Here is a 24,730-nt window from a genome sequence, read left to right on the forward strand (position 1 = left end):
ACGAGGCAGCTGAGACTTCATCATGATGTTGCCAACATGATCTGGACGCCGCTGTTGCCAACATGTTTTGCAGTGTTCATTATTGTTTTGCATAGATGTTGACAGCACTTGTTTGAGCACACGTGTGGACGCGCCTAAGAGGTAGTGCCGTTTGGCCTGGAGATGTAGGCCGCACTCTGTAGGCTTGAGATGACGCGTTGTAGTTGTGGTTGTAAAAACAATGAATATATGCATCTTAATTTTAAATCTTTTCATATACATGATTGTTTTCATTTGATAAAAGATAGGCGCCCCCTTTTTTAAACAATGCTGGATCCGCCCCTGAAACACACACACACACACACACACACACACACACACACACACACACACACACACACACACACACACACACATATATATATATATATATATATATATATATATATGCAAGGAAGAAGGAACCAAAAGCCGGAGGTCTGCAAGATTGTCCCCTCCAAGAAAATACAAAACAAAAACAAGATAAGAGAGCCAAATTTAAGATTCGTTCAACCGTGATTTAGCTCTGCAGGAATGAGCAAGAGGCATGAAAATAATATTCTGCACGTTTGCTTTATTTCCTTGCCCTCAAAACACATGAACTTACAACAGCATTCTCTCAAATAAGATCTGTACTTGTCTTTCCCCAAATACAACTCACATTATTATTATCTTATTTAACGAAGAATATTTATTTATTTACGTTTTAAGAGCATGAAATGAAATGACTTTATTCTCTTTGTCCTTCCTGGGAAAACTAATCACAGTTACGACAATGAATTGATAAATTTGTCTGTGAATCTCGACCCCCTGCTTGTCGCAACTTCCGTCAGTGTTACGAGTGTTGCACATGACGAGAGGGCCGACATAACATTCCCATGGCGCAACACACACACTGACCACCGCATCGACGAGTTATAATTTATAACTCATAAAGTACAGATATCACTCTAGTTCCTAGAGCCAGACAAAATAATTATGCAGTGACAGTTGAAAAAAAAAAAAAAAGAAAAAAGAAACAGTAGAGTAGATAGAACGTATATGTGTGAGAAGTTGTTTTTCGGGATTAGCTTTGTTTATCTGTGGTAAATACAGGATGAAATAACAGCTATTGACGCAACAGAGCAGTGATACAAGTACTAACTGGTCAAAAGGGAGTACACAGGGATGAAGGATTGGAAATCGTGAAGGAAAGTGCTTGTCCCTCAAGACGTCAGGATAAGTAGTGATGCATTGACACAAACCAGGGTCTAAAGTGGGCGATAACCTAACAAATTGCACCATAATGGGAAAGTGGGATGTGGAAGCATTATAGAGCTTGTAAAGCGTGGCTGCTGCTGACTGTCCACAGACTTTCTCCGGGGAGCAATACCCCATGATGAATGCGAGGAACAGTCACACCATAGCGGCAGGTGAGGGTGGGATGCTTGCCATAGATGTGCCATACCCTGTGGTAATCATACGAGTGGCGGATGGAGATGTTTGCGGGTCGTTCGGCATCAGTATGAAGGTCCAGGACTTTTCTGACCTATATTCAAGAAAGATTCACCGTAAAGTTGCCTTGGACACAAGGATATGAACGACGGGATAGGAGAGGTTAAACATAATTCTGGCAAAACCAACCTGATCATACTTGTTGTGTCCTGCATGGAGAAAAAAAAAAAAAAAAAAAGAAAAAAAAGACGTAAAGTCGGCACACACGGCCATGGAAGATGTGAATGGAGGAAGGAGAGGATAGGAGAGGTGAAGCGGTGGGGGAGGGAGGGTTTGGAAGGGCGAGGGCTGGTTGGGAACAGATGATGATGAGGCCTGAGAGGTTTCCAGCCAGAAGACATTTAATCTGGTTTGGTTGAAAGATGTAAAACGTCGGCGTGTACACTGTCATCACTTATTTAGAGATCAACAGCATTTTTTAATAAGGTACAGATGAGAATTAACAGTCTTCTTCTTCTTCTTCTTATTATTATTATTATTTTATTATTAAACTTCATGGTAAGTGTAAAGGCATCACTTAAAAGACATATTCGTATTTTCACAACAGACCTCGGCAAAACTGAGGCTACACCATTTAGCAGTGCCTAGAAACTGTAATTTTTTAGGGTTTGATGAGCAGTGAGAATATTGTAAATGTGTGACTGAGGTAATATTATTTAAAGTGTCTCCTTTGTGACATGGATTTTTTTTTTTTCAAACCACGTTGACTGATTAAAAAAACCAACCTAACAAAGCAATGTTTATCAGTATTTAAACCACAGCCACTCGAATTGCCAGTTCACTTACCATTGACATTTCCGGGTTTTCAGTATCTATCTATCTATCTATCTAGTCAGTTGTAGGCATCCACACTCGAAATTACGAAACTTGTTCGAGTGAGCTACTTTGTTAATATTGTCCTTTTAGCTTTTCAGCCACGTTTGTTGGTCCACTGCAGCTGTTAATAAGGTCCAAGATAACTCTGATACTCATTTTGGCGTTTTTTTTTTCTTTTAGCAATGTGGTGACAAATTTTGATACATTAAAGTAACACCTAATATTTTTCCATTATCTTTCCAACGACGTGTGTAGACTTAGTAGCATCCAAAGCAACCCAATTTTTGTGTTGTACTCACTTATTAGAGGGCACACTACCTCCCCATTACAATGAACGTCTGCTCCTACTCCGTAACCAACCAACAATCATACAACAATTTATAGTGTTCTATGTTCCCTCGCTATACGAATAATTGTTACGCTGGTATCATTTACAAACACCAGCTACTCAAAAGATGAAAGGTAATTTTGACTTCATATATTCCACTCATCCTCTTCACCAAGGGAAGAGAAACAGCGCATTTGTTGATAAATTTCATCATTAATTAAGATTTGCACAAAAACACGACTTGGCACATATTTCTTGGACCAGTATGGGCCTAAAAGAAAACGGACTGCATGATCCTTAACAGAAAACTGGTGTTAGTAACCGACACTATTTAGTGCTGTACTGGGTGTACACAAATTGTCTGAGCGGTTCCATTTTGATACAAAGTTAGTAATAACCACTTACATATGTCATTTATCTGTCTTCCGTGAGGGAAATGATCAAAATGTTACGTTGTTAAGTAAAATGTATTTAAAATTCGCGCAGCTGCCGAATCGCCGATCATGAGTTACGTACTGTATGTGTCATGGATGTCACTCATGCTCACCGCAACGCTCGCCTGCGGTAAGCGAAGTTAGTTACAGTGACACCTCCAGAAAAGTAACTTTGTGAGCAGTAGTGTACCGAAGTCACGTACCGTACATTTACTCCAGTCTGAAGAAAATTTTTAGCTGTTTCACCGAATGCCACTCCAGAAACCTGATACGTTCTTGGTAGACTTCTAAATGAGCTATCCCGTTGGCAGCTACCGTAATGAGTTAGAAATGGAGAAAGTCAAGGGAGGAGATTAGAGCAGACATTATACTGGTGGCCCAGCTGGGTTGACGATGGGAGGTGGAGACGAAATATCCAGTTGGCACAAGCATTGCAAGCTACCCCGTGCCCGCCCATTAGCGAGGACAGAACCGTCAGTAAAGGTACGGGTTACCGGGTTGAGGGTTTCAGTGATGGAGACCTGAGAAGGGATAGGAGGCAGGTCAGAAGCAGTGCGAAAAGACGTATTATAAATGGTAGGAGTTACACGCGTCCAGACAGGGGGCAGAGGGTCAGCAGGGATGGGTGTGATAAGGTCAGCACGGTACACAGGGAACTCTGCCAGAGAGATGGATAAGAGAATAGAGTGTTAAACGAATTCTTTTGGGCCATACAGTAAAGCCACACCGAGGACATGAGTGGGCCAGACTCGGTCGAAATGAATGGCAACAGAGAGAATACCAACAAACTGTATTCTAGTGGTACCATCACACTCCTACGAAGTTGCTTTGCATCAGCCATCCGGCCTACTGCAGTTATCATCATTTATGTTCTTATGTAACAATACCCAAGGGTGGCGACTTGACAGCTTTCTAGTCACCGGAACAGGAGGCCAGAGACACCCAGGTTGGCATGTTTATCAAGAACACCCTACAACATCGAAGGCAGCATCGAGGTCAATAAAGTCAGTGCAAGAGGAGGACGTGAAGTGAGAAAGTAATTTGGCAATGCAATGTTGTGTGCTGTGACCTGGGGGAAACCAAGGAGGTGAGGAGTTGATCCCTCCTTCCTAGCTAAAAGAACTCTATAGAATAATTTGCAGACACCTGAAGCGAGAGAAATTGGAACTACAACATTTAAGCCAGTGTACCATACTACTACTAATTTTCTATCTTCCGTCATGCAGTCCGTTTTCTTCTAAGATGAATGTGCTCAGTGAAAAATGTGCTGTCAAGGAATGTCTTACGGGGACTTTTTGTTTGTATATTTTGCCATTTTGATGTGATTTTATTCAGCTTAGAAAAGACCTCGTGTTGAATGTTAATTATCTACCTTATAATACAGTACTCTATATATCTGCTTATAAATAAATAAATTACACGTGACTCACAGATATGCTGATATCTACGGAGAAAAAGTAAACACGAAATATCCCAAGCACTTTCGTGTTTTCACATATTCACCAAGAGCAAAGTGAAGGGCGCAGAGTAGGCTACACGTTATTTTTAAACAAAAAGGTGAATGTGAAAATCACTAAAGAGGTTAATCGTTGACAACAACCGGTGTTCCAAACTTTCATTCATATTACTAGGTAAATTATCCTGAATTATGATTACAAGAAAAATAAATAATGAAATAAGTAACTTTACATTCATCAAGTCAGGCTTACTCGTACCTGACGAACATCCCCTAACCCTTTTGAACTCCCTTGTTGGCAAGATGGAGTTTGATTGGAGGTTTGATTTGACTCGTAAACAAGGAGATTTATTACTTCCTTCTACCTAAGGGTTAATAAATTTCATGCAACCACGGCGTAGTAACGAAGTTGTGAGAGTGGCCCGGTTCTGTCAGAGAAAAACAAACCGACTACAGTAAGTCCCAAGTCGACGATAATACGAGCCAAGATGTGAAAACCGAGCTTTGTGCTGTCTCCTCTGGTGGCCGTGAGAGGGATGTCATAGAGGACGGCCAGGGTTACGGAATCACTCGTGCCTTGCTTTAGGACTGAAGACAATGCAGAAGCAACCCTGTCTGCAAGGGTGCGGATGCGGGTGTTTAATAGGGCAGGTGGGGCTGCGAGAAAGGGGAGGTGTGAATGTCACGTAAGCGAGGTGAGAGTAAGAGGCTAGACAGGGATGGACGTGACGTAGATGGCTTGATAAAAGAAGCGTAGACAGGCAGAGGTGCAGGGGACACAACGTTAGCGGTACCATCTGACAGAATAATCCCCCTGTCACCATTACCGTAAAGACAACCTCCTGGTTCATCCAGTTTAACGAGGCTTTCTCCAGTGTCAAGATGAACTTTGACTTGAACACTTGGTGGGTCCCTGGGAGGAATACTATGATAGGACTGCCTCTCGTCACCTTCCTGCAGGAGGAGTTTGGATACCAGGGTGCTACTCTTATATTAGGAGGCATAACACTCAATCTGTTTGTTGCTGCTGCAGTTTTCCATCCCGTGGAGTGGCGCATGAGCAAATTGGCCACCCGGATGCTGGCGACCACTCTTGTCGACTATTCTTGGTTCAGCAAGCGGATATGCTACATGGCCGGCCTCGCTGCAGTCGCCGCCTCAATTCTCGGTAAGCATCGAGATCACATTTATACCATGAACTATTACTCTGCCAGACAAACTGTGGAGATAATGCTAATATGTTGGACCTCCTTCTGTTTTGTTAAATACCATGAAAACCTCAATCTGGCGGTGAGGCATTGTGTCTTACGGGTAATTACGCCGCGCTTAATCCATAAGTTATGTGTAACAGAAAAAAAAAATGGCAATGCAAACTCTGCAAGGGCACAATACACTTGCGTTAGGTTTTCAGACTGGCAGCAACAAAAAGATGGAAAATGGATCTAAGAGTATTCCGGGAGCATAAGAGGTTTTGTACTACCTCTTCCTTATCCATTCATTTTCATATTGCATCTTAACATTTTCTTGTGTGCTGTTTATACGTCTTAGATATCTACATAATATACATCAGAAACATAGAATAGGACAATCAATCTGTAAGGAAGAAGTGCCACGAAATCTTCAGAGTTAATTAGAATACACTGCTAAGTAAAAATGAATAGGTAAGAAGGCAGTCAATGACCAGGACTCGAATTGTTGTACAAAATAACTGTCAACTTGCTCTTGTAACTAACAATTACTTTTGCAGGCAGAACAATATACGGAGGAAACAAACTTTGCCCAAGAGTCAGATCTGTAATAGACTCGAAATCAGGGTCATTTACTTGCAAGCTGGACATGTTACCACTGCACCACCTGCAATTCTGTCATTCTTTGATGTCTGGAGTACTGCTATCATGTTCAAATGTAGTCTATTGCTACAACTCTGCATTCAAAACAGAGAGATGGTGATTTTAAGCCAAGTAATAATGAAGAAGAATGGTAGTACTTGGTTTAATAAGTCAGGGCAAACTGTATTTCTGCTGAGGGTCTGGGAGCTGCTTGGTTGATCTCTTCCTCATCTATCATTCGTTTCCGAAGTTGCAGTTGCCTGGTGGGTACAGAGGGATTCTAACCTACAGTCGTTCTCAGCCAGGGACTAAACATTCCTAATTTTTTCCGCAGTCAGGGTGTCTATGCGTGAAGCACTGTGCCTAAGGTTGAGTCGGTGTTGGTGTAACGTAATGTAATGGAACCCTTTGAATCCAGTGATGTGTTTTCTGTTTCATTCCCACTATATCTAGGCGATTTCATACAGTCCTGGAGACCTATCAAAGTTGAGGGATTTTGATATGGCATACACTGAGGGATTTAGATATGGACTGCATTAACCCCTCCACAACTAGAGGCTCTTCCTGTGTTACGTTTGTCTGGTGGTGGCAAGAATATGATAAAAATACGTCACTGGACTGAAGGGGTTCATACGGTCTCACCAGTGAAAATCTGTTTCAGTTTAGTAACGGAAATCCATTGACTCTTTTGCCTTAGATGAGAACGACTGCAAGAATAAAATCTGTTGCAGGTGGTACAGGTGGCGTAGTAGCACCTCCCCCTCAGAGATTTATTTACATATTACACTTCGGCATTCTTCAGTAAGCTCTTTATTTCATTTTAACATCGACATAGTTTGAATCAGTTAAGTACAAGAAGACAGTGGGGTGCAGTGTTCAGAATAAGTCACTAAGGAAGAACAACCACGAAGTTTCCCGTGATACCTAAGTATTTTGCAGAATAAATCGCCAAAGAAGTGTTACTAAGCTTCCAGAATATGGCCCTACCATTGAGGCGCTCTATGCAGAATAAATTGCTAAGGAAGAAGTCATATGAAACCTCCTATGTCGCCAGGATCCATCCCTGTATTTAGTCAACGTGTGACTTAACCTGTACAACAGCTTTCAGTTTGGTATGGGACATGAGGCTGGTGGTGGTGGTGCTGGGTGTGTGGGGTGCTGGCGTGGGTGCATCACATAGTCTAGCTCTCCTCATCTCCGTCAGCTACGTGGATGTGGAGAGGTCAATGGATTACATCAGCGTCTCGGGGCTCACGTGTGGCCTTTGGCTTCTGGGATCTGGCCCCGTCTTAGGTGAGGACAACTTAATGGATTGTGACTAGACTCAAACACAGGCATATATCTCCTTCAGAGCCGTCACTTACTGCAGTGCAATACTCTGTGGTGAATGACTGTACCATAAAATAACAAAGGGATTTGAATATCTTAGGGTTAGCTATTTTTGTGACTAAGTAAAAAGTTTCTGTATTGGTGAAACGTGTATCAGTTGTTTTTGTATTATTATTATTATTATTATATTATTATTATTATTATTATTATTATGATAGCCGACGAACATCCTCTTCCTTTACTGTCCAGGTCTTACTGTTTCACAGCATTACACTCCTAACACATGCCGCGTACAAAGATCACTTTGCACGGGGGGATAGCCCTCTCAGTGAAAGGAGAGGCATCAGCTCCCCTAATTTCCTCCAACCTCTCTTTACCCTAGCCACACCCTCAGCACATAATATGTCCCCCAGATTACAAAACTTTTCTACACACTCAAGAGACTCACCAGCAAGATCAATTCTTTCACGTCTGACAGTTTCTGTGCTTTCCCCGACACACTGTACACACAATATCAACATTATCTCGCAGTCTAACTCTGATACCACTACATCTCTTATGTACCTGCTTATCACAAATACTGCAGAAGATGGAGTTACTTCCCACACACCCTTGTGGTAAACCGCGCATGACCTACACTTCCTCTACTTTGACAGTACAGTCACCGCTCTAGATATCATCACTTGTTTTATCCGCATTTACTCTCAAACTCTTGCGCTCCATTCCGTCTCTCCATTTCCTAAATCTTTCCCCCCCGACTCCCTTTCTTTCTCAGCAATCAACATCAAGTCATCAGCATATCTCCCATGGGAGTCCATTTCTAAAGCCACATGATAGAGCTTCATGGATCATGACGAATAATTAGGGGCTCAGAACTGACCCCTGATGCACGCCCACATTCACGGAAAACTCATTACCCAAATCTTCATTCAGTCTCACCTGGGTGAGAGCACCCACATACATAGCCATAATGAGCCTTGCAGGGTTGCCGTTTCGTGGAAATCGTTTGCTAACGTGGACAAAATAAATGAGCGACGGACCTAGACGTGGAAGCTACGGACGTCGTTCCACATTTGTATGAAAAATTTTCACGCTACCCATTTATGCTATTTTGAGCAATAAACGGAGCTTTTACATGGTCAGGAGGCATTAACATTAATTGTTATTTGGATCTCTCAGAACTAAACCGATGAAAATGTAGTGTTTGTGTATAATAATAACTCATATAAAACAAGAAGCGGTGCCAAGGCTCAGCAAACCCGTCCTCGGCTGTCCTTTTAATGCTGACGTACCTCTCCGGGGCGGGGACGGGTAACAAGGAAGAATAGGTCGTGACTGTTTACCTGCATCCGACCGGCGGTATCGTTTCTACTTTACAGATTACGTCTAAGGAGATTATTTACAAGAATAATGCCAACCACTAGCAGTACCATAACAATGTGTTTAGGAATTGCAGAAGCAATTCGTTCTGTGAATCATTTGAAATGCGAGTCTGGCATGGCAAGATGACCACCAATGACTTCAAGGATTAGCTAAGATCCCTAATAATAGAGTCATAGCAAGGCTACGTTCCTACTGACTGTGGATAAGCTTATGTAATCTGCATCTGGCTGGTTACTTGTATATATTTTTATACCGTGGGATAAACTAATGAACGTATATAAGTGTTTTGTCGTTAGTTACTATCTGTTGGGTGTGGATAAGCTGATTTCTATCTTGTTACATGTCAGCATGTACTGAGGTTTAAGTCTGGTATCATAACCATTAACATACCGTGCACATCAATGAGGATATGTTTTTATTCACTGTTCATGCCTAGTCTTACAATACGCATTGCTAGTGTAAATCATGTTAGTTGTACCAATATCACGTTTTCTACCATTGTGATCAATAAACGAGAACGTACGGAATAATGACGTCACAAGCTAATTCTGGATTTGTGACAAGTGTGCAGTTACATGTGATGGTGTTGCCTCTTGCCAACCCTGGGTGTGGGCTCAGTCGTGGACAGCTCATTGGCGGCGGAGCACATTACTATACTGTAGACTACCCTAGGACTCTCACGGCTCCACCACGCCATCATCACTACTACATTCCACTAGATGACGTCTTACAAGTTAGGCAATAATGTCTATCAAATGCCGGAATCCGGGGTCGGTTACTGAGACTAGTTTCTTACATGAAAGTTCCCTAGACATTGATGATTCGATGGCGGTACATAAATATCATAATCCCCAGGCTACCCTGAGGGGAAGAAACCAAGTAACAGAGATTGGCCACCAACAGAGCCTTTTCAACACATCACAGGGACCAGCTACACAAGTCACCTATGTTCAGGACCAAAGATGCAACAAGACAAACGAACACCCAGCCGTCACAGATGAAGGCAGACGTTGGAGTGAGAATGAGGAGGTAGAAAAGCGGAGTGAAGGTAAGCCGGGTAACACAGAGGCGGGAGTGGGAGAGCCTGACGTTGGTGCTGGTGACGCTGCCTTCATCTCAGGGACAGACAAAGACACTCACCGAGAACAGGACCCGCCGGATGGAGGCTGGGGATACGTTGTTTTGTTGGGTGTCTTCTTCAACATGGTTAGTGTCCTGTTGCCATGGTTCTGACTCGGTGATTAGGTACGTGGTTTATATTATGACATTCCACATGTTCGAAAACGACCACACCAAATAAGGCCTTTTAGTTAAGCTTCCATAAAAACTATAGACGAAAGTGTGTGTGTGTGTGTGTGTGTGTGTGTGTGTGTGTGTGTGTGTGTGTGTGTGTGTGTGTGTGTGTGTGCTTGACGAGGATTTGAAGCTCTGTTGAATGATTGTCATTTTTTGGCGAAGTACTCGTATACTGTAGGTCTATGATCTTTGGCCCAATTTTTTTTTTCCCCAACAGTCTTGAGGCAATCACAAAAAGAAAAGATTTCAAGCTGAGAGAAAAATATGTGGTTCAAAGGCATATAAATAAAAAATAACACCTGAATAAATTACCCCACCCTAGTATGACCCAACTCAGTCCATCTTACCTTGGCCTATTTTGACCTAATCTCGCACCGAACCCAATCTTAACTCTTTGTTTACAATCACCTGTGTACAAAATGTCTATCATGAAATTACGCAATAAGGACAGGAAAATGAAGATGGGCGAGAGGATAAGGGAATGGAGGGAAGGCTATGGACAGGGAGGTAGAGGAGAGTCAGGAACGAAAAACGTATGAATTTATATTATTTGGGAAAGCAAAATATTATGTAATTTTGCTCATCTAATAGGTAACAACGGGCAAAATTAAAACATTACTTACAGGTGTTGTTCTTAATGTTACTGTATTCCTAAACTACTGTATCTAAATCATATTATTAAATTAATGCATTTATGTTTCGTGTTTCCATGGCCACATTACAAATGACCCTGTAGTATTGAGGATGGCGGCATTTTTTGTGCACAGGTGTAACCTTACAGGTCCCTCCTAATATGTGTGTGAATGAATCAAAATATGGAGTGATGCTGTGTTTCGTGCTGATCAGGTCCCCCCTACAAACACCAATCCTCACTCTCCCAATCCCTGGCGTCAGGTGCACTGTTGCCAAAACTGAGAGCCGCTAGTTACAAGGCCTATCGCTCAGGGAAGAGGAGGGGGGGGGGTCTTTTATTTTATGAGTGACTGTACATGCGTGATATTCCTACATCCCAAACGCCAACAAGCACTGGGTCATATGCAGACGAAATAACCCTGACGTCCACGCATCGAATCACACATATAGCTTGTACTCTGCAACAAAACCAGCTCAACAAACCTTAGGCGTGGGTTAAAGACAAAAGGGTGGTTATTACTCCAGCTAAATCCACTACTACACTTAGCAGCAGCAGCAAATATGAGCACTGGTAAACACCTAACATCACACCTAGCGATATATCGTACCCGTGCCACATATCCCCTCAACTGAGATCCTTGGAGTGATATATTCGTACGACACTGGACTCACCGTACAACCACATGCAAGACATCGAATGGTGGTACACCCGCAGACTCAACGCACTCATGGCATTTACAGGAACAGATTTTGGGCAGGAAAAACACTCTACCTACACTACAGTTTGGTGATGTCCTGTGCGTCCCTGGGGTAGGTCCCATCCGGTCTAATACACTTCACAACACTTTTTACACCAGACAAAACAACACTCTAAGCAACATCACAGGCTGCACCAAAACCATACCTACAGCTCACTTACACCTAGAAATCCTCCCTGACAGAGTATCTTGGTATGAGAGGCACACATTCTAATGAGCCAGCCATCTGCTAACACACAACACCTCTGTGGTAAAACAGTCACTTGACAAACAATACCAAAACCTCATCAAAAACGTCCCACCTCCAGACATTCCAACAGAAGCAGAGAAAACACCTACATACTCATTTCACGTGCAGGGCAGTACAACAATACAACACCTCGGTCAGGATCGAGTTCGTACAGGCTAGCCAGGCTTCAATCATGACTCCATCCACCTCTTCTCTGATACCAGCTCAGATTCAGGTCGGGTAGAATAACACATGACACGTGTCTCGCTTGCGGAAGAAACCCAGAAAATATAACAAACAGGCATTCCGCAACACATACCACACTAAGACGCAAATACATCAGCGGTTTATGGAACCTATGGAACGACCTCTTATGGGTAGCTGTTACCTGTGGTCGGCGGGTCTGCTCATCTATCAAGGTTAAACAACAACAGAAAAATCCTTCTGTGTATAGAGACTTATTATCTGATACATGTAGTTCAATCACATGTCCGCGGTGAAGTATGTTTTGGACTGATTTATGATTCACAGAGATTAAATTACTTTTCTTCTGCACCCAGGTTCTCAGTGACTGGTGTACTGAGTAGAATTCGTGCTCTCAACCTTGCATACCTACTGGCTTGTTGCAAAGGCCTTATTACCTCCGCCAAGGAGGTTATGTTTTCACCCCTGTCCGTTTGTTTGTTGATTGGTGTGTGAGCAAGATTACACAAAAACTACTGGACGGATTTCCACGAAACGTGGTAGAAGAATGGGCCTTGGCCCAGAATACATTCCAATAAATTTTGGTGCGGATCCGAATAAAGGTGCGGATCCAGCATTTTTTTTTTTTTTTTTCACTTTCTTTAACATTGCGAGATAGGGCGTTGGAGGAGGTATGAGCTCTATTGAGTGCCATTCCAGTTAGCCACTGTGTGGATTAATGCGTGCTTGTGGTTTGGGGAGAGGGTCGCTACATACAGCACTTCTAAACAGGAGAGAGTTAAATGCTTTTTGTCTGATCACATACCCTTGTCAGAAGACCCCTTTTCAGTTTCTTTCGTTTTTGAATATTGCATAGCTATATCGAGATCAGTGCTCGTCCACTTTATGTCATGCTTGTGAATCTTTTGTTTGCATGTCTTCCCTTGTGAGGATTCCACTCTGTCCAGGTGCTTTCAGTTCTTATCTCTCCGATCCTCTAATGCAATCTTTGAGCGACATTCTCAGTATTCTTTAATCACAACTGGTTAACTCAGGAACATCCCTTGTCAGTCTGTCTTTCTCTTCATACGGTCTCCAGTCTTTGCATCTCAATATCCAGACATGTCGAAATGAATAGATCTTTATTTGAAATACCTTTTGTTATTTCTTTGGAAAAGATAAGTTTGATGCTGTCAGTACACTTATTCTTTTTATACACATCATATCCGGAGAAAGGAAAGGGATGTTTTTAGTGAGACAGCTTACTTTTGGCATTTTCTGGAGGTCTGCTGGTGATGTAAGGGGCGAGTGGAGTTTTTTTTTATTATTATTTTTTTTCAGAATTCAGATTCGTTCGAAATATCAAACTTTACCAATATCAATTATTTTCTCTGTATAGATTATCTCTGCTGGAGCTGGACTTAACTTTGGGATCCTGTACTCGGACTTCCTGCTGAACCTGGGTACATCCTCAACAACAGTGTCCATGCTGTACAATGTAAGCCTGTGTTTGGTGAACATGGCACACACCCTGGCAGCCCCCCTTGTGGAGCTGATGGGATGGCGCAAACTGGCTCTCGTGGGGGCACTCCTCACCTCTCTGGGAGTCTCCTTGTCAGCCTTTGCTTCCTCTGTTACCGTACTGTTTTTCTCAGTCTCCTTGGTGACAGGTATGTGAGGGAATATCAGTGAAGAATATATCTTGCCATGGTAAAAAACAAAATACTGTATTAAGCATGGAGTAATTAGAATGAATGCCAGAAAAAGTTAAGAGGGAAACTTGGTAGGAAGTCTTTTGTTGAATGTTTTCCAGTAATACATTTTCAGTGGTATTTGATAGGCCCAGTAAACTCAAAAAGTAAACACAAAATTGCTTTTTCTTTTTTCTTGAGAAGATCGAGGTAATTATTGTACATGAAAAATCTCTAAAGGGTGTATATTGATATTCCAGTTAATGGTAAACATCAACGTAATGGTAATCATGCCAAATATAACCTTACTACGATAAATCAGAAGAATCCAGAAAAAAAAAAGTGTTTCTAAGTGCATGTGGAGATAAAATTCGGCACAGGCTTCTAGCCATTCAGGCATTTTAAATGGCGGTGGGAGAAGTCATCCCAGCCTTAGAGATTCGAGGAGAAACCACACTGCATTATTTTTTTTCCCCATCCGATTAAGATGTCTCAAAAGTGTAGTGATTTTCCGTCACGGAGTTTTCGATACCTTGTCAAAGTGAGCGTTATATGACGCGGTTTCTAAATTTCCCTTGCTGAGACATTGAAATTCCCACTCTTGCGTGCGTTTAATAGTTAATAGTCACTGCCACCACTTCTTGAGTGTGAGGTCTCGCTTGGTACAGTATTGGGGATTGGAAAAGGGAACGCAGGATGTGAAGACTGGACCTTGTTGGAATGACACAAGCAGAGTGTGAGAGCAGTGAAAATGAGTTATTTGAGAGAGGCATGTGGAGCTGCATGGAGAGTAAGACTGACAAATGAGGAAGTGAAGGAGCGTTGTGGCGTTGATGTGGATGAGACAGGAAGCGTTAGGAGAATTACAATGATGTGGTTTGGCAGGTAGAGAGGATAGAATGACAGACTAACTAGGAGAGTATATGTAAGTGAGGTGAAGGGGGGAAGAAGGAGGGAAAGACCGAGGATAAGATGGGGGAATGGAGTAGAGAGGAATATGAGAGAGGGAGGTGTACGTTGGGAGAGGGCAGCGAAATGGCAGGGGACAGGGCGACATAGAGGTGATTTGTCTGTAGATTAAGGCGTCTGGCTATAGATAGATAGATACGCGATTATTTGTTATTTACCTATCATGACTAGAGATGATCGTCATACAGCAGTACTGTCGTGGTGTCTGCACAAAATTCAGAGCTCCGAATGACATCACTTTACACCAATGAGAGTCGACGTGTGTTTGCATTACGATGCTTGATTTATCCGCAACATATTAGTACTCCTGTTACCTTGAATTCCGTTCCCTGCATGACGAAGGACAAAATTAAATGTGAGGGCAGGTGGTCTGGTAGTGTGTTGAAAAAGTACAGAACACTATACTAAAGCGTATTGTCCTCCCCATTACCTAAGTGCTTCATAATTTTGTATCCATCGTCCGACTGTACGTAAAACTCATGCATAAATCAGTCACTAAAGCCAATTAAGAATTCAGTAACACGGTGTATTAAACGGTGCGAATGTTTACAGATATGACACCTCGACAACTCAGAGAGGACATGAGGGGTGGGAGGGGAGGGGGAGGTGCTGGGATAGCCGGCCAGAATTACCTAACCTTGACTTGATCTCCATGTTATGTGTGTGTTAAATCGCCCTTTACTCATTAACGACGCACTTCCAGATTACAATGAATAGAGATACTTTTACTTCTCGTCCCTGGATCTATCCACCCTGAACGTTTATTGGTGCATTTCTGAACGCCCCCCCCCCATATATATATATATATATATATATATATATATATATATATATATATATATATATATTTATATTTATATATAATATGTATACTGTGTGTGTGTGTGTGTGTGTTTGTGTGTGTGTGTAAATGATAAATGATCTTTTCAGGTGTCGGTACTGGGACGATTATATTTGTGAGTAATGCCATCTTTCCACGCTACTTCAAGAAACATCTTGGAAAAGCTGGTGCAGTCTTCAATGGTGGTTTGTCTCTGGGAGGAATATTAGCACCGCCTCTCGTCACCTTCCTGCAGGAGGAGTTTGGATACCAGGGTGCCACTCTTCTAGTAGGAGGCATAACACTCAATCTGTTTATCTCTGCTATGATTTTCCATCCCGTGGAGTGGCACATGAGCAAGCAGTCCACAGCTGTAGTGAAACAGACGAAGGGAAAACAGCTCACCAAGGCAGTGTTTGCAGAGAAGCTGAGGAAACTACCGTGCGCTCTGGCTAAGAATTTCTTGGTCTTAAAGAGTCCACAAGTGATAGTGTTAACTACAAGTGCTACAGTAATGGTGAGTGGCTACATGCAGTTCTCTGCACTGGTTCCATTTGTGATGAAGATGCGGGATTTTACACAAGCTGATGCATCGTGGTGTCTGTCTGTGGCCAACATATGCAATCTGTTCACCCGTCTGGTGGCGCCCGCTCTCACTGACTATTCCTGGTTCAGTTTGCGTGTCTCTATTATGGCTGGTCTCGCCACAGTCGCAGCATCAGTTTTGGGTAAGAATTATGAAAACACTTCTGAATGGTATAGGATTAAATTCACTAAAATTTCTCTATATGTGCTGCTCAAGAAATACGGATAAGAAGTTGCATATTAATGAGAAGTGCATGACTACAGCGCATTGCAGCTGAGTGCCCAAAGTATCCTTTATTTTTCTTATCGTTACAATGTATTTTGTTCACAGCGAGATATATAGTTACAGATGACATGCATTCCAAATTACCACTTCACTGCATACAGTTTCTCCTTTCTCTGAAATCTCCATTCATGGTGATGTTAATGCTCACCACCATTTTCGGCTCTACTCTCCTTTAATAGATCCACCTGGTGAACAAGCCTACATCTTTTCAATCCTTAATGACCTAGAGTAGCTTGTACAGCACCCAAACCATATCCCTGACCGCCCTGGTGAGAGTTCCAACATACCTGACCTCTTCCTTACAACTAACCCTTCTGCTAACGCTGTAAATCTTTTCTCTCCCTTGGGTTCCTCTGATCACAGCCTTATCACCTTAACATGTCCTGTCGCTCCAGTAAGGCCTGTGGACCCTCCCAAGAAGCAGCAGCTGTGGCACTTAGGAGCTGCTGACTGGGAGGCACTCACGCAACACTGTTTGATTTTCCGTGGAATGATTATATCGCTTCCATGGTCAAGACCCGCCTGAGTGTGCTATGAACATTACAGAGGTTGTTCTCTTGGGCACGGATGCATACATTCCTTTCTCTTGTCCTGTGACTATTGCCCCCTCCCCCCCCCCCAAAAAAAAAAAAAAAGGTTTAATCACGCTTGTTCTAATGCTGTCCACAACAAGGAGAAGGCCTACAAAAGGTACCAGAGCCAACCTACCCCTGAGTCTCATCCTCTTTATGTTTCTGCCAGGAATCATGCCAAGTCTGTTTTTCAATCTGCTAAAAATAATTTCATTCGTACTACATGCTCTGAACTCTCCAACTCATATTCTTCCTACTCCTTCTGGCGCCTTGCCAAAAGCCTTTCTAACAACTTTACCTCATCATCCTTCCCTCCTCTTTTCCACTCTGATGGCTCCGTAGCTATCTCTTCTATTGATAATGCAGAACTCGTCGCTCGGACTTTCTCCTCCAATTCCACCTTAGAGGATTCCAGTGCTGTTCCGCCATCACTTCCCCCCCTCTGATTCCTTCATGGCCGACATTAAAATTTCTTCAACTGATATATTTTCTGCCATCACTGTCCTCAGTGCTAACAAGGCATATGGGCCCAGAAATTTAGTCACTCTTCCACTCAACAATATCCTGCATGTTTTCAGCCTGAAACGGAGTGCTGTCTTTCCTCGAGCGATGACTTGCTCGTTCCTCCACTTATGTAAACAGTTCTCATCCGTGAAAGTTATTTTGTCCCAGTATGCCTGCTCAGTGTGTAGGTATTGTAGTGAAAACTCGAGACAAGATTACTTCGGAGATTGGGTTAGTCTCACTCTGGTGGCTGGGATGTAGCAATGGATGATAGCCGCTTGGATCCGTCGTCTTGTTGTGTTGACATTTCACGGTACCTGCAGTTCACTTGTGAAATTGGCCGCCGATGTCAATGGCTTACTTTCAACGGCGTTTATCACACGTGTTCAGGGGTAGTGACCTGTGGTCTACCGCTCCTTGGCTTGGTTTGCATTGAACCCTCTTCTTGGAACCGTTTTACCCATCTCTGGACGGTTAGTACTGATACACTGGTAGTAACAGCTGTCTCATTCACATACCACTCTCCCACATAGGCCAGAGATACACGCTCGTTAAACATTTAAGTCCGCTACCCCTGCTCTTCCCAAAGCTATGTTATGGAGTAGTAGTGAAAACTTTTGATAACCTTATAGTATAGGGTTCAAAAATATATGTACATACATACATACATACATTGCATATATATCTATCTATCTATATACCTAGGCTGCTTCCCCCAAGGAAAGGGAGGTAGGCGAGACAGGACGACACACTCCCCATTTACTCATCCATTCAAACACATTCATTCGCATCTTAGCCCCAAAGGGGAGAACGGACAGATCCTCACCGCACCACACCGCACAAGGGTCAACTGTGCAATGCAATCAGTGACATCCGCAGCAGGGCCCGACAGCAGAGCTGGTTTACCCCTGCCACATCATAACAGACTCATCCCCTTACCCGCACCTGACCTAAAATAGCTGATCAGACCAAATGCGGGAGAATATCCCCTCAGGGCTGCGTCATCACTTATTCATTCACAATTTCTCTCCATTTATTTCTGTCACTCACAGCCACTCTTCCTTGCTCAACAGACATCCCTCTTGCATCCAGCGCTCTCTTCACACTGTCCATCCATCCTATTCGTGGTCTTCCTCTCAGCCTTACACCTCTCACTTCAGATCTAGTTATCTTTTTCACCAATCGCTCATTATCCATTCTCTCCATATGCCCAAACCATCGCAACACCCTCTGCTCAACTCTACCGGCCATCTCCCGAACAACTCCAGTTCTCCTTCGCACTTCATCATTCCGCACTCGATCCATACGCGTCACTCCACACATACTCCTCAGACACCTCATCACCATTACATTCAAACTTTTCCTCTCTGCTACACCCATATTCCATGTTTCAGCCCCATATAATGCAGTCGGTACCACAACACCCTCATACAACCTTCTCTTTACATCCATTCTAAGCGAACGACATCTAAACACTTTTTTCATTCCTCCCAGCACCTTTCCTACTTCATTTATTCTAAACTTCACTTCTGCATCTATTCTTCCATCCACAGCAAAATGTGACCCTAGATATTTAAAACCCTCTACCTCCTCAAGCAACTCGCCATTCAAAACTATATTCATCCCCCTACCATCTACCAACCTCGTACACTTCATCACTTTACTCTTATTCTCATTTACTTTCAATTTTCTCATTTCACACACCCTTCCAAACTCCTCTACCAACTGTCTCAATCTCTCCTCTGAATCAGCCACCAGTGCAGTATCATCTGCAAACAGCAGCTGCTTCAAATTCCACTCTCCACCATCAACATTCACCAGACTCAGACCTCCACCTAAAACTCTTGCATTCACCTCCCTTACAACACCATCCATGTAAATATTAAACAACCAAGGCGACATCACACATCCCTGTCGCAGCCCCACTCTCACAGGAAACCAATCACTCACAGCATTTCCCACTCTTACACACGCTCTACTATTTACATAAAAACTTTTCACCCCTTTTAGTAACCTACCATCAAGTCCATACAATCTTAAAACAGTCCACAAAGCCTCCCTATCAATTCTATCATACGCTTTCTCTAAATCCATAAATGCCCAAAACACATTCTTGCCTTTCGCTAAATACTTTTCACACACTTGTCTCACCGCAAACACCTGATCCACGCATCCCCTCCCCCTCCTAAAGCCACACTGCTCATCACCAATCACTCCCTCTGTACCCTCTCTAACTCTCATAATTAACACTCTACCATACACCTTACCTACAACACTCAACAGACTTATACCCCTAAAGCTAGTACATTCATACTTATCACCCTTGCCTTTATACAACGGGACCACACAAGCACTTGCCCAGTCAACTGGCACCATACCTTTCACAAAGCACACATTCAACAGTCTTACTAACCAGTCAACAATAGTCACTCCACCACCCTTCAGGCATTCCACAGCACACCCATCCATACCTGCAGCTTTCCCTGTTTTCATCTCCTTTACTGCCTTCTCCACTTCCTCCTTCGTGATCAAAGAATCATTCAACTCTCCCAACACATTTATTCCTTGCACCCTTCCATCCGCCACAATCTCAGCCATATATATATATATATATATATATATATATATATATATATATATATATATATATATATATATATATATATATATATATATATATATATATACACACACACACACACACACACACACACACACGAGTAACAGCATCTGTGTATCTGCGAATGCGTCTGTGTGTACACCTGTGCATTTGTGCAATTGTGTGCTTGGATTGTGTATGTGTAATGTGTATGTATATGCGTAGTGTGTGTGTATGTGTATGTGTAGTGTGTATGTTTATGTGTATGTGCAGTGTGTATTTGTGTGTGTTAGTGTGATGTGTATGTGCATGTGTTAGTGTGTATGTGTAGTGTGTAGTTGTATGTTTATATATATAAACATATTATGGTGGCATAAGTTTACTGAGAGTGGTAGGGAAGGTATATGGAAGAATTACTATAGAGAAAGTAGGAGAGATATCAGAAGTCCTAGTGAGTGTTGAAGAGGGTGGCTTTAAGAGTGGCATATAGTACCAAGAATAATAGTACCAAATTTCACTTAAAATCGTTCATTAATAACAAAAATATTGAATTTAGGCTACTGTTGCACCTCCGACCGTTGTCTGTCTACAGAGTTTTTATCCAGCTGCTGCTCCTGAACGCGGGGACCGATTTTGATAAAACTTTACAGGAATACTCGCTAGGGCCCCAGATTATGCATAAGCATTTTTTTCTTTCCCCTTAGTTCCAGGGTTTTGTAAAATACTTTGCGTAACTATTATGGTTACTCCTGTATTATTTTTTTTTCTGCAACGAAGCCAGCAGATTCGAGCCTTACCACATACCAGTTTATTCATGCATATTTAGTTTATTTCAAGGTTCCGAAAAATAAAGGGTTACGGGTCAAACGAGCATAGGCTGCAGTAGGGGGCTTACACGAGTAACCCTGTTAGGTTCTCGTGCATCTTCAGAGTATAGATGTTCACACATTAAACAGTATCTCAAGAACTGTTCAGTATTTCCCCACAAAATGAACACTGTATGTTATCAGTCTTAAGAAAAGGCATATTTTAAGGTATTACAAAGCCCTGACTAATTCTGAAACATTCCTCATTACATGTGTGTATATCAAATAACTGAAGTGCAGTCATTTTGAAATTCAATATTGCTGTCTTCGCACAAAAAAAAAAAAAAAAAGTCAACATTAATTCTATAAGCGTAGGGCATTTTTAGATAAAATGGATGAATACTCCAAAAACCCAACCCTGAACAATGTTGCATCTAAACAAGTTACACTTCCAAGGAGATTATTCGTTAGGAATATCAGCAGTTTTGTGCCTGCATAACCATTCACTATAGGATCAAGATACAGTCTGCTTTAATGCGTATCTTTCCCCAAGCCTTCAGTCTGCTGTGGGACCTGAAGTGGCTGGTGGTAGTGATGGGGCTGTGGGGTGTGGGCATCGGTGTTTGCCAAGGCCTTGTCTACCTTCTGGCCATCAGCTACGTGGGCAGGGAGTTGTCAGTGTACTACCTTGGCGTCTCGGGGTTCACGTGTGGCCTGTGGCTGCTGGGATGTGGCCCTGTCTATGGTAAGAACATATCCGACGCCATGTGGTTCAAGTATGGATTATTCAGGGCTCTACCAGTCAGGCCAGTAAAATATTTTGTGACGAATGACTTGCTATCACACATAATAGTAATGTTACAGGCTCGGTCTTTACCTAATACAAGCAGATACAATGACGGTGTTGAAGGCCTTCTCCCAGTACATAAAGGTATATGGTAATAATTGCATTAGAACACCTGGTATTACCCCAGAAACAATTTGACTGGTATTTATATTCAAAGGATTAATGGCATCCCTTCCAACAGGTGCAATAACCGACGCCACTGGGTCCTACACGGTGAGCCTGTACATCCTTGCAGCAAGTGTGGCAATATCCTTGATACCTTGGTTTGTGCCACTGGGTACCAACCGCTACCAGACTTCTCAGGAGATACGCTGCTAGGAAATGGAGACTAAAATAAATAAATAAATAAATAAATAAATAAAAGAGAGTGAGTGCTTCATGATCGTCGGCCGGCGTGGTGGCAGTGGTGTAGAAAGAAACAAATTCACTCTGCTTCCATCCGTTCCTATATCCACGATGCTCTCTTGTTTCCCTTCCATGTGATGTCTGTAATAATTTCTGATTTTCTCTCAGTACTCCGAAGTTTGCGTTTTAGAGATTTTGTTACACACAGTGTTTCCGTGAAGGACACACTGATTATATATCTTTGTCGGAGTTGTAGTTTAAGATAATTTCGATGTTAAACTCTTTACTAAAAGTCCTCCATCCCATTGCTGTTCTTGGTTTTAACTGCACTGTCATGAACTGAAACCATCTGAACTGCCTGCACTAAGTATACACACTGTTCAATACATTCCAGTTATTTATGTCATTACTTTTATACTGCAAAAGAATGAACATCGCAGTGAAGCATAACACAAACACGTAGAGAAAGTGAAGTGTAAACCTAGATCTGATTCCAAGCTTTCACCAGTTTTGAGGGAGAGGGTGGATGGGGAATGCTGGGGAACGATGGTGTGGCACTGTGGTGCTGGTCTGTATACTGATGGAGTTGACCTTCAGCGTGCTGAGTCAGACTATGATTGCACGCTACACTACCACGGCATCAGACTGGATCGGACCAGTTCACGGTTTTACACTACCAACTTACTCTACCACTTCATTCCTGTGATGCCAACGTCTCCCTCACTCCAGTATTTTGCTCTGGCTAACACACATGATTTTTCTCATATCAGGGAGAATCGTGACCTGGACTGAAATGGTTAATCATTACCATTATTTAAAACAGGTAACGTCATACATAATCTGCTGTGACAATATTTCATTCTTGTCCTCTCATACTAACCAATTTGGAAATAACAGTATATTGTATGCGCTGTAGTAGTAGTAGTTGTAGTAGTTCATCTGAACGTGAATGCAGCAGACTGCAGGCTAAAGTTACCTCCCTCCAGCAGTTCACCATCCCCCTTTCAGGGCGCAGGGAGGGAGTTGAGACGCGTTTGCGTAACCAGGCAATGGAGTCGCCCAATTATGCCAATGCCACCGCTCGAAGGTGCCCCTCTCCAGCGCCAGTATGAGTAATAACAGGAAATAACATCTGCCGGATTTGCGGTTAGGCCTATGTGCTACGTGTGATACTATGAGATCTGGTCGCGTATATTGTGTTGTCATGATCCCACCTGTGACCAGTTCGAGTCACGTCGATAGCACGACCCATATCCAAAGTAAATGCAGTATTTCAGTGGCTTGATTAGGCTTCAGAATGAATCACACTGGATTTTTCCCAGTTAATGTCTCAGTTTTGGGGTGATGAACGATAAAGTACATGTACTTTGTCCTTTATTTCCACACACTGTCTGTGGCAGACTGTTCATTAGTAATCATACCGTGTACTGTATATAATAACTGCATATTATATTTTCTGAAGTATCCACATATATTACCGGTATTTAGTGCTATTTAATATTAACTGTAACTTTTCAAATTAAAAAGAAAAATATTAATTTTGTACATATAATCTCATTATCTTTGTAAAATTAAAAGTTATTGGATGCACAGTTTATATTAATACGCATCGAAAGCATGAGGTAGGGCAGCGACAAGTCAACAGATGATGACTCCGCAGGAAACAGACACCCCAGGCAAGAAGCTGGTTGTTAGTGATGAAGTGGGAGTCACCCACGCCAAACAAGCAGACAGATGTTGAAGGAAGCAAGGCCAGGTGTGGAGGCAGGCTGTGTAGGTGGACCAGTAGAGGTGTGGAAAGAAGATAGTATTGGTAGAGATGTAGTATCTTTTAGACGTAGACGGGAATGGATACATAACTTAGGGTGTGAATTGCAATGTTTACAGATGTGCGAGGGCAAAAGAAACAGGGCTGCTGAGAAATAAATGTGCGAAGGTTGGATGTGATAAGTAATATTTGAAATATGTGGAGTAAGCAAGCGGAAAGGAAATGATAGTTGGTCCCGCATTAATCGACAGACATAATATCAATACAAAATTTCAAACCAGTCCACCTTAACATATAGAAATCACACGCCATGGAGATGAGGGAGGTTGGAAGACATGGATGATGATCAGGATAAATGTGCAATGGGATGACGACGACGGACTGGGCATTTGCTCTCGTTAAGACTTAAATGGCATAACTACTGGCATTGAATGTGTCCTAGGTATTGCAGGTCATCCGGCGTATCCTACGATGATGTCTTTTGTATTTTATTTTTGCTATTCGGACTAGAAGGGGATGATGAAGTCAGCATAAACTTTCACTTCTCGGATGCTGGTTGTGTAAATCGTTTAACGGCAGCAAAACTCCTAAAAACGACGTGGATGGTTTGAGAGTTAAATGGACTAACCAGAACAATGATTTTGTACTTACTGTGTCCTCTTCTAAGTGGTATTTAAACCACATACGTGCTGGTGGTCAGTGTTTACAATCCATGAAGGACACTGAAAATCATAAACTGTCCTTGAAACACC

The 24,730-nt window shown here is 42.5% G+C and overlaps 1 protein-coding gene across 1 annotated transcript; it reads left to right on the top strand.

The window, feature by feature from the left end:
* Nucleotides 1–9,616: 9,616 nt before the first annotated feature.
* Nucleotides 9,617–22,598, top strand: LOC145415070 (monocarboxylate transporter 13-like). The gene is made up of 6 exons (XM_080284484.1): nucleotides 9,617–9,820; nucleotides 10,012–10,293; nucleotides 13,586–13,856; nucleotides 15,777–16,394; nucleotides 21,572–21,763; nucleotides 22,047–22,598. Exons 1-6 carry the CDS (start codon nucleotides 9,617–9,619, stop codon nucleotides 22,181–22,183), a joined length of 1,704 nt encoding a protein of 567 aa, XP_080140610.1. The 3' UTR covers nucleotides 22,184–22,598.
* Nucleotides 22,599–24,730: the final 2,132 nt, after the last annotated feature.

The sequence above is a fragment of the Coenobita brevimanus genome, chromosome 101 (assembly GCF_032717465.1).
Source record: "Coenobita brevimanus isolate Jiangsu-jjx chromosome 101, ASM3271746v2, whole genome shotgun sequence".
Taxonomy (NCBI): Eukaryota; Metazoa; Arthropoda; class Malacostraca; order Decapoda; family Coenobitidae; genus Coenobita; species Coenobita brevimanus.